Consider the following 10,991-nt stretch of genomic DNA (forward strand, 5'->3'; position numbering starts at 1 on the left):
TGACCTACTTTAAAATTACTTGCACATTTCAAATTTTATGTTATTTTAGTGGTTTACCGTACAAAGTCGTTTTCATAGGTTAAAACGTTGTGTGTGGTTAAAAGTTGAAACAGTATATTGGTTTTCAAAGTTGAAGTGTTGCGTCGATTTAAGGGTGAAATGTTGTGTTTTTTTCAAAAGTTAAAATTTGTAGTGTAAAATATTGTGTTAAAGTTGAAACGAAGTGTTGATTTCTAAAGTTGTAACGTTGCATCAAGTTCTAAAGTTGAAGAAGTATATGAGCTTAAGGTTGAAAAGTTGAATCACACAATGCAGTTTATGTTGCAAAATAAAGCTGCAACGATGTTTTGGACTCATTGTCATTGTTGTATACTAAGTTCAAACATTAAGACGCATAAGATTGTAGATGTTGGATCATTAATATAGGTCATATGTTGAAAGTTGAACGTTGAAAAATGTTAGACATTTTAGAAGATTTTCGTTTCCTAAAGCTTAAGCTTGAGGGCTAGCTACCTTTAGAAATTAGATATAATGCATGTGTGGCACAAGTGAGATGCACTGTATTAGCCATTTATGTATCGTTTGACGAAATGATGATGTCATGTACATGAGATGAAACAAGATCCTAAGTATGCAAATGAATTATATATTGTGATCTTCCCATCCATATTTGACTACACGTACTAAGCTTAAGCTATCTCTAAGGACATGTTAGTCGCACGTAGATGCTGCAAATTGAGAGGAACAACTTCGTGCAAAATTCATGGTTACCCATGGAAAAACTCAAAATGCTATTTTTGTCTTTTTTTTTTTTTTTTATTATAATTTTGCCATTAACAACAAAGTAAACATATATTTAAAAAAATGAAATGGGAGTATGTGACAGAACGACTCATTTCATAGGCAAAAAAGATTGAGAAAAAAAAACGAGCATAAGAGTATACATTAAAAGTGACAAAGAGACTCATTTCATAGGAAAAAAAGATTGAAAAAAAAAAAAAGAAGAAATGTGAGAGAGACTCATTTCATAGGCAAAAAAGATTGAGAAAAAAAAAAACGGTGCAAAAGAGTATACATTAAAGTGTATAAGCCCAAACGGAAAACTTAGCTACATTGTATTAAAAAACCATACCTATACGTATAATCACTACCAAATACATTAACATATTTCAGTAACCAAGCAACCCTCTCCATTTTTGTTGAAAACTCAGACCCTTCATTTTTCCACATGTTTGGGTTTGGGTACAAGGCGTTGAAGCAATTCCGGAGATGCATGAGCAAGTTCTGTAAAAGCTTGAGAGTCTTAGTTACTAACTTTCTTTAAGGAAAAGACTACTAAATACAAGAAACAGCAACATACTTTTGTTTATTATATAACATTATAGTTTTTAGGGTTTAGGTCACTTGACTTTTGACTTTGTGCTCAATTGGTCACTTGACTCATTTTAAAACTTACAAGGTAACCAAACGTTTGGCTTTGTGCTCATTTAGTGGCCTAACTTTTAAAATTGTGTTCATTTTTATAACTTTATTTTATTGGTTTAGTGACTAAATGAGCACAATTTTAAAAGTTAAGCCACTAAATGAGCACAATTTTAAAAGTTTTGCCACTACTTTCATTTCCTATAGTAGAGAAATAAATGAAATTAGGTTGCTATTTCTTGCATTTGGCCTTTAATATAGCAATACAGAGATAGTGATGACGATGTATGTACCTTGTGGTGTAAAATTGAATAGTGGAGGAAGGGGTTTGCCATTTGGTAAGGTTGTGCTTTGCTCCCTCAAATCATCAAAAAACGGGTGGGCACATGCCTCCAACTGAAAGAAAAAAAAAAAAAAATCATCAATATCCCTATAATTTAATACATTTTATAAAAACATCTAAAACGAAGAAAAAAAACAGCTCACAGGATTTGTTGCTTGTTATTTAAAGAAATAGGAAAATAATATTTACTTACAGCGCTACATCGAAGTTTTGGTGAGTATTGGAGTAGGCGTGAGACAAGGTCAACTGCTTCGGGTGGCATTCGCTTGTGAAATATCTGAAGAGAATAAAATGTTGTAATACAAAGAAATACACAAATAAATGAACATATATAATGCTGAAATGGAAAGAAATTATAGTAGGATATGCTGTGATACACAAATAAATGCTATTTAATCCTTTAGCTCTATACTATAAAAATCAAATGAAAATATAATGATGTAATAATAGAAGAAATGAAAGTAGGATGTTATATAAAAAACAATTTAGCCCTAGCCCTATACTATAATATCATATGAGAATACAATGTTGTTATAGAAAGAAATGAAATAGGATGCTATACATACTATTAAATCAAATAAAGATATAAAGTTGTAAAATGATAGTGCATCGCTATTTCTTCTATTTATTGCTATACTATTAGATGAAATGTCAATGTGACATTAAATTTAAAGTAATCTTCCCAATTATAGCATTCTGTTATCAACTTATATTACAGTAACGATTTATAGCAATAATAATTTCATAATACCCTTTTTCTAATTGGTATATTTCTAAGAAACAAAAAATATTGGTTAAAGTAATGGTGTTGTAATTTATAGCCATTTTTTATTGGTTAAAATCAATCGATGTTTATATTAGAAAGAATACCTTATGCCATGGATGAGCTTTAATCTGTGGAAACTTGAATTCTGTGTAATGAGGATTCATACACTTGATCTCCTCTCTCGTTGGTGTTCCCAAAATCTAAATTAAAATATAAATGTTAAAAAGAGCATCATAAAATATAATTTTTATTTTTTACCACTTACAAAAAACATAAAAGTACCTTGATAATCTCTACCAGCTGATCCACACCACTTTCACCAGGAAAAAGAGGCTGTAAATGTCCATAACTCATAAAGATCAGCTAAAGCTTTTTAAAAAATTCTAAGCCACAAGTGCACACAGATTAAAAAAAAAAAAAAAAAAAAAAAAAGGAACAGAAAGTTAAAGTGATTCTAAAAGTAATTACAAAAATGGTCGATCATATGATTTCTCATTTTTACTGTGTTTAGTTCCAGAATCGAAACTTTTTCAACTTTACTCCTTATTTCAAGGTTTCACATGATCACATCAATTATGGTCCCGGATTCCTAAAAATATGAACCAAAAAATATATTGAAACCATAAAACAAGGAGCTAAAACAAAAAAGGTTTCGATTATGGACTAAACAAGGTAAAAGTTAGAAAACACAAGGACTAGTTTTGTAATTTACTCTATAACTAATTTACATACGAAACCAAAATAAAACTAAGAGCAATACACATCCATCTGCTTTCTGATTTTTTACCATATTTAATCCAATATCAAAAGTTTTTTCAATTTCGGTCCTTAATTCAAAGCTTCACACGCATTTTGGTCCAGAGAACCTCAAAATTGATATGAAACCTTGAAACAGGAACCAAATTTTAAAAAGATTTCAATTGTGGACTAAACACCAAACATAGTAAATGTTAGAAAGCACAGGGTCCAATTTGTAATTTAATTTAAAGCTAAGTTACATATAAAAACAGAATAAAACAAAGAACAAACACAAAATGGTCCCCCATGCTTTCTAGTTTTTACCGTGTTTAGTCAAACACCAAAATAATTTTCAATTTTGATCCATATTTCATGGCTTCACATCGCTTTTGGTCCCTGTAACCTTGAAAGGTTCCAATTCTGGACTAAACATTGTAAAAGATAAAAAGCACAGGGACCATTCTTGTAATTTAATCTAGATTAAATTACGTACATGCCCCAGTAGTAACTCGGCCAAAACACAACCAACAGACCACATGTCAATTGCATTTGTGTATTCTGTTGCTCCAAAGATTAATTCAGGAGCTCGATAGTATCTTGAACAGATATAAGAAATATTTGGTTCACCAGGCACCTGCAATTAAAGTAAAATAAATAAAAAGTCAAAATTTGACTTTTTGTTAATTAATTGAAACTTCTAATTAGGGAAAAGATAGTGATTTAAGTGTCATTACCAACATCTTTGCACTCCCAAAATCACATAACTTAAGCTGATGAGTATGTGGATTCACCTGCAAATCAAGATTTCAAATTATTGTATCGATTTCAGAAATAGCTATAAAATCAATGCCTCTGATTTTTAGAGCATCCACAATAGGAAAGCTTTTTGTGCCACATCAGCACCAACTAAACAAGCCAGAAACCTCAAGATATCTTCACTATAGTAAAGCATTTTCACTTAGCTTATTTATGGGTCCTGATTTTTTTTTATAGAGATTAATAATCAATATAGTTGAAATTAAATTTATCCAACTAAATAGTATATATAAATTTAGATCTACTTATTTTTTTATATAAATAAAGATATTTGAAATTAAATTAGAATAAATAAATAGTATGTGTACAATTTTTACAACAAATAAAATTAACAAAATAGGTCTTATAAGTTTTATATGTAACATCGTATTCTAACTCTTTTTACTTACATTTTTATTTTTATAAATTAATAAAATAGGTTTTGTAAGTTTTAGACTTTTTATATATCTATTTTACATCATATTAGGCCAATATAACAATTTTTATTTGTAATCAATAAACTAAGAGATTTAAAAAAAAACATTATAAAAAAAAAAAAAGATGAAAACAGTTATGAAACAGGGACTAGTTCTGATCTATCGTCTATGCAAAAGACGTAAATATCCTTACCCTCATAGCTAAAAATAGCTCATGTAATAAATGAACATGCCAAATATGCTAGAAGATCTTACCAATAGATTTTGTGGCTTAATATCACGATGACATACACCAATCACACAGTGTATATAATTAAGAGCCCGACAAATCTGAATCAAGAAAAATGTCAAATCAGATAATTAATTAAAGCCCAAATGCCAAATCAAGAATATGTAAGAATCTTACTTGATATGTGTACAATTGTACGTATAGAAGAGGTATCTGATGTGTCATCCTGCTGTAATGTCTTGACACCCGATACACTGTTTCAGGGACATATTCCAAAACTACATTGAGGTACACTTCGTTCCTTTCGGTTGTTGAATAAAAACAATTTTTCAAAGGAACAACATTTGGGTGATCAAGTAATCGCATAATTTGAAGTTCTCTGTTTTTGTATCTTTTATCCTGTAGCACCTTCTTTATAGCAACAGACTCCCCAGTTTCAAGGCATTTCGCCTGAAATAGAAAGAAAGGTTTACTAAATAGTTACCATTTATCTTCGGATTTCAAGATTCATGCTTTCTGTTTTATAAAAAATTGAGTTCATATCAAAATACCTCAAAAACAACTCCAAAGGAACCAGTGCCAACCACTCGCTCTGCCATGTAAGACAAAGTCTACACCAAAAAAGATTCAATAATAAGTGTTGCTGTTACACATAAGGTCTCAAATAGGAAGGTTCTTACATTGTTTACCCATAATAGTAACATATTTACTATATATAACCAGAAGATAGGAAAACACTTAGAAGTTTTATGTTGCATATTGTTGTTATTGGTAAAATAAACGGAGGTACGTGTTGTACGTATGTGTAAAAAATATAAGTATTTTGCAATTATGGGTAAATTTTTAGGTACAAATAACAAGTTTCAAGTTACATATTGGTATATTCAGTATAAAATATGTTGGTATTATAGGTAACAAATACGGTATTTTGCCCATACTGGTGAGAAGTTGCTATTTCCTGTAATTCAGCCTTTTCAAATGGATATGCTTTGGCATTGTATAAGATTTTAAAAAATAAGATAGTTAACTAAAGAATTATCACCTGTTTTGGTTGTCCATTTCGACCACCAACAGTAGTCACTATTACTTGACCCTTTTCAGTTCCATTTCCATTGACAACAGTAGCTTCAATTTCCTGGTTTACAAGTAACCATCATAAGCATTAACATATTACTAGTTTGATTAACTAGTACTACAAGTAACATATGAATTCAATTTTGGATTTTACCTTGTCTTCAGATTTATCTTCCTTGATTTTCATTTCGTGCATTTCTTTTGGAAGCTCGTCATAGTCAGATTTTTCAGGTTTTGGAACAGAAGATGTGTTGGATGTACTTGCAGCCATATCTGTAGATGTAGCATCCATTGGTTGCTCTACACCCTCTGTACTCTTTTCTACTGATTGTGGTTCATCAATAACATTTGATTCTACTTCTTGCTCAACTTTTACCCTTTTAATGCTAGAATCACCACCCTGCAAAAGCATCAAGTTCATAATTAGATGCACAGTTGAAACTCGGATACTATAAGCAATAAAAAAAAAACTTATGTCGATTTTCTGAAAACAATGACAAGTTGAACAGTAGACTTTACAGGAAAAAAAAAAAAAAAAAAAACTGCATTTCGATGATTCCTAAGCGCATGAATTTTTGATCTCTCATCATCAATAAAAGCAACACAGCAAATAGTAATAGAGATCACACAGCATTTCAAACAAATCGAAGTAAATCCATTCCAATACCATGAAAATTCAAGTAGTAGCATATAAATGTCAATAAACCTCATGAAGAAACAAGTACTCCTCGTTCATTAATTGTAAAATAAATCAACACTTCTCGTATGTTTCCTAAATCGTCAACTATCTATCAAATATAACCGATAGAAACTCACAGGATCTGAAACGGACGAGCGACCAGAAGCTATACTCTTCAGACGACGCATCACATTCATTATGTTTCGTAAATCATAACCCTAATTCCCTACTCCACGCTTTCTCTCTCTAGAAATCACTTCCTCTAAAATCTCGAAGACTTCAACCACTCTTTCACCGCCCCCGCCGTGGAGGAGGAATTCGCGACACCACACGCAACCCTCCCCCACCTTCTTCTTCAAGTTTCTCTCTCTAAATCTCTCTGTTTCTCCCTCCTCTCACTCTCTCTCTAGACGCAATCTCTCTCCCTCTGGTCAAAGGTGTAAACCTGAAAAAGCCAATCATTCATTCCTTACCTCATTCTGTACACTAGTCAAACTTTCATTCTCCGCTGTCCGATTTCACGATGATTGTTTGATCCGACGGATGTGAGTTAAGGTAACATTGGATGCTAGTGAATGACTTTTGAATTTGCTGTGCCGAAAATGCCCTTCTTACAGGAATATTCTTTTGGGTACCCACAGCCTTTCTTTCTTTTGTTTCGTTTCTTACCCTCTACTTTCTTATTTTTATAACTTTGCCACATTTTCTTTAGAATGTCTGATATTATTAAGAACTAACAAGATCCTAGAGAATGTTATAATTTACAAGCCAAATTAAGGGGTTTTTGGTTTGTCTTTTTGAAATGCAAAAGTTCTTTTTGGAAAAGATAAAGGGTAAAAGATGTTTGGTAAATACATTTTAAAAACTATTTTTGGATTTTAGATAGAATGAAAAGTGACTTTTTGGAAAAGTTAGGAAAACCTAATTTTTTATAACTTTTCCAAAAAGGACTTTTGTCATTCTAAAAGACAAGTCAAACACCCCCTAGATAAGCAACACTAGATTTCCCAATCCAGAAAATTAAATCTAGCCCTATGCTTCAACTATTTAAACGATAAGAGTTTAATATCATCCGCCATAGTTGAGGAAGAGCATTTAATTTGCTTGAAGACAAGAGAGTTCATTGATTTCCAAATCGCCCAAATGACAATATAAATGAGCCCAAGCCTGAGTTTCTTTATCTTTTTTCCAGTGATATTCAATATGGAAGTGAGATCATCCTTACACGAAGGGGTCAAAGGTAGAAGACCTGACCAAGTAGCAAACTAGCGCCAAATAGAGGTTGAGAACCAACAACCAAGTAGTAAATGGTCCACACTTTCACTTTCAATCAAACAAAAGGGGCAAGATGTCGCTGTAAGATTGGCTCCACACAAAACAAGGTTGTTAGCAACATGGACTTTGTTCAGCAAAACACTTTATGCAAAACAGGTAGCTTTTATAGGGATCCAGTTCACCCAAATGGCATTCAAAGGAATACCGATAAACATAGAATTGTCATGAGGCTTCGCAAAGAACTAACAGAAAACTGACAACTTAAGTCTATAATCCATCGCCACGAATCAAGATCAACAAAAAGGGAAACTGCTGAAAGCAATTAAACTTGTGGATTCTACACCTCTCCTTGGATGACGTTTCCACAACCAAAGCCCTTCATTTCTAGAATTCTGAATTTTTTCTATAATCAAACAATTCTTATGAGTCTCTATATTTTATAACTCCTTGTAAACATCTTTGAAAGCAACATTTTGATGTCATTTATCCTTCCAGGAAAGTTTTTTATTTCCTATCCCAACCTTCCTTTCAAAGAGATTGTCAATAGAAATAGCCAATCTAATAAATCAATATTGATTTTTGAAATAGACTACTATAACGCCCGTAGATCCGGGATAGTCAATTTAGAAACGTTAAGCGTTAAAAATGACTTTTTGATAGAAGATTATTTAGAATGTATAATCTTAACTAAGTTGTAGTATATGTTACAAGGATCCGTACATATATAGAACGTTGAAATCCGAGTTATAACGAAGAAGTTATGACTTGTCGAAGTTTCGCGACGAAACCGGCACGACACAGCGCAACGTAAATAGTAAATTTATGTTAGAGCGATATTTGGCCTTAGTAATCTAAATGAAAGTTGTAGAACGTTAAACCGAGGGTGTGTATGAAAAGAACGCCCAAATCTGACTTTGTATGAGGAAGTTATGATTTTTCGATGTTTCGGCTTAGTAGTGTACATCCTGAAGTTCGAATATGATATCGAGCGATATTTAACCAAAATAATCTAAACGAGAATTGAAGATCTCATCGATAGTAGTCCAATGGTAAAAAAGACAGACGAAAACGGAAGTCGGATGAAGAAGTAATGAATTTATAATGGAGTTTCCCTGTCCCGGCCTACTAAAAATAATAGAGTTATAATATATTAAAAGTAAAGTCAAAATTAGCCAACAGAGTCTAAACGAGAGTTGTAGAGCATAATCTCACCTACGCGTGGATAAAAAGAAAGTCGAAAACGGAGCTCGTATGCGAAAGTTATAATTTCTGAAGTTCGGGGCGTGAACCCCAAGGCTGTGTCAGAGCTCACGAGGTGAGCATTAGTGGATCACGAGGTGAACAGATGATGGACGTCTTCTAGGGCAAGTGGCCATGACGAACGTAATGACGTATTGAGCTCAAGAGGTGAATATTAGAAACTCACGAGGTAAACCCAGAAAATTCACCCTATAAATAGAAATCGAGGGTCAGCCGATTTTTGGTTGCTCCTTCTCATCTCTCCCATTCCAGATACTCTCTCTAAGCTCTATTTTAACCCCCCTGAGCCCCGGTATCATCCTGAGACCCGAAGCAAGTCCTGAAGCCCGAAGATCCCTAGAAGAAAAGACTTTCCGAGCCGAAGCTCTGCCTGCGAGAAGCCCGGTGTGTGAAGATCTTCCAGATCTACCAAAGAATACTACTTTTGCAAGTCGTAGTGCTGTCCGATCATCTTCTGATCAAGTGAGTGTATAGTCACTTTCATCTTACACATAGATATGAAGTATTTTATAAAATACATGCTATGTGTATATATATTGTTGTTTATATGTGTGAGTGTGTGGTTATTTTCTTCTAATACAAGGATATGAAGTATTTGCTATGAAATACATGTTACGTGTTTATATATTGTTGTTTACTTGAGATAGATGTTGAATGAATGTTTTATACAGGTTTTTAAATAGTTTTAAACTGTATATGTAATGTATATCTACAAATATGTTGGGTAGAACATGGGTAGATGAAATAGTTGGTGTGTGATGAAATAATGTGATAAGAGATATGTGAGGATATAATGGTGATGATAATTAGGTAATGATAGATAGGTAATGAATTACGAGTTCAGGAGATGTTGTGGCTACGTGTTCATGCGATGATAGTCTAACCCTTATTATGAATTACGAGTCCAGACGATGTTATGGCTGCGTGTTCATGCGATGATAGTCTAACCCTTATTATGAATTACGAGTCCAGGCGATGTTGTGGCTGCGTATTCATGCAATGATAGTTTAACCCTTATTATGATTTACGAGTCCAGGCGATGTTGTGGCTACGTAATCATGCGATGATACCCTGACCCTTACTAGACACATATTGAGGGAGTGATCCCCGAATTAGTATTGTCTATGCGATGTAGGCGATGATCCTTAGGAAAAGTTCTTAGGAACAAACATATAAGGAAATAAGATGTAAGGAGATGAGAGGTAAATATGATATAGGAGATGACCCTTAGTATAATATCTTTAGGGAATATTAAACGAAGATAATGGGGATGGGTAATTGGGTTGATTGTTTGATGATTAAATATAATAATTATATCATTGTGGGTTGAAAACCCTATATGCTCACCAGGCTCCCAAGCCTAACCCACTCAATTTTCTTTGCACTACAGGTAATGGCACAAGAGTATAAGTTGGTGGACTTGACGAGAGATTTTGGATTATAGATCAGTAGTTATAAATAACTGTTGTAAGGTCTATTTTATACTGTTTATGCTTTTGGTCTGTATCGGAACATGACATCCCGAGATTTTGTTATATTAATGAAAATACATTTCTTTAAAGAAATGTTTTGATAAATTCTTATCATATTTTGTTTTGGGAACAAATTCCGCAACTGTTTTCTTTAAAAGATTATTCTGATTTTAAAACAAAGCATAAACAAATCGGTCTTTTCTGGCTGTGAAATTGGGGATGTCACAACAACCAAGTCCCCAGGAGATTGTACTTAGCGATCAACTTGCCATCGATACCCAAAATGCGGTGTAAAGTAGTAATACAAGAAGACTAAAGGCTTTTTTATTCAACTTTTAACCGTCACCACCATATCGCATGTAGCGCTATATTCAAGGATCGGAGACTCCCAATACCAAAACTACCTTTATGCTTGGGCCTCACCAAGGCATTCCAAGAAATCTAATGAATTTTATTTTGTTGTATTTACCTCCCCTTAGGAATCTCCTCTTGATTCTCTCA

At 33.0% G+C, this 10,991-nt stretch overlaps 1 protein-coding gene across 1 annotated transcript; it reads right to left on the minus strand.

Annotated features, from left to right (window-relative positions):
* Positions 1–1,023: 1,023 nt before the first annotated feature.
* On the minus strand, positions 1,024–6,936 carry LOC145037850 (shaggy-related protein kinase epsilon-like). Its single transcript, XM_078986594.1, has 13 exons — positions 6,621–6,936; positions 5,959–6,204; positions 5,773–5,865; positions 5,282–5,341; positions 4,908–5,180; positions 4,757–4,831; positions 4,004–4,060; positions 3,763–3,903; positions 2,814–2,864; positions 2,636–2,731; positions 1,959–2,042; positions 1,716–1,818; positions 1,024–1,284 (listed from the first exon to the last, which is right to left on the minus strand). Exons 1-13 carry the CDS (start codon positions 6,678–6,680, stop codon positions 1,217–1,219), a joined length of 1,407 nt encoding a protein of 468 aa, XP_078842720.1. The 5' UTR covers positions 6,681–6,936; the 3' UTR covers positions 1,024–1,216.
* Between the last annotated feature and the right edge of the window lie 4,055 nt (positions 6,937–10,991).

Source organism: Lactuca saligna, chromosome 3 (genome assembly GCF_052625555.1).
Source record: "Lactuca saligna cultivar CGN05327 chromosome 3, ASM5262555v1, whole genome shotgun sequence".
Lineage (NCBI taxonomy): Eukaryota > Viridiplantae > Streptophyta > Magnoliopsida > Asterales > Asteraceae > Lactuca > Lactuca saligna.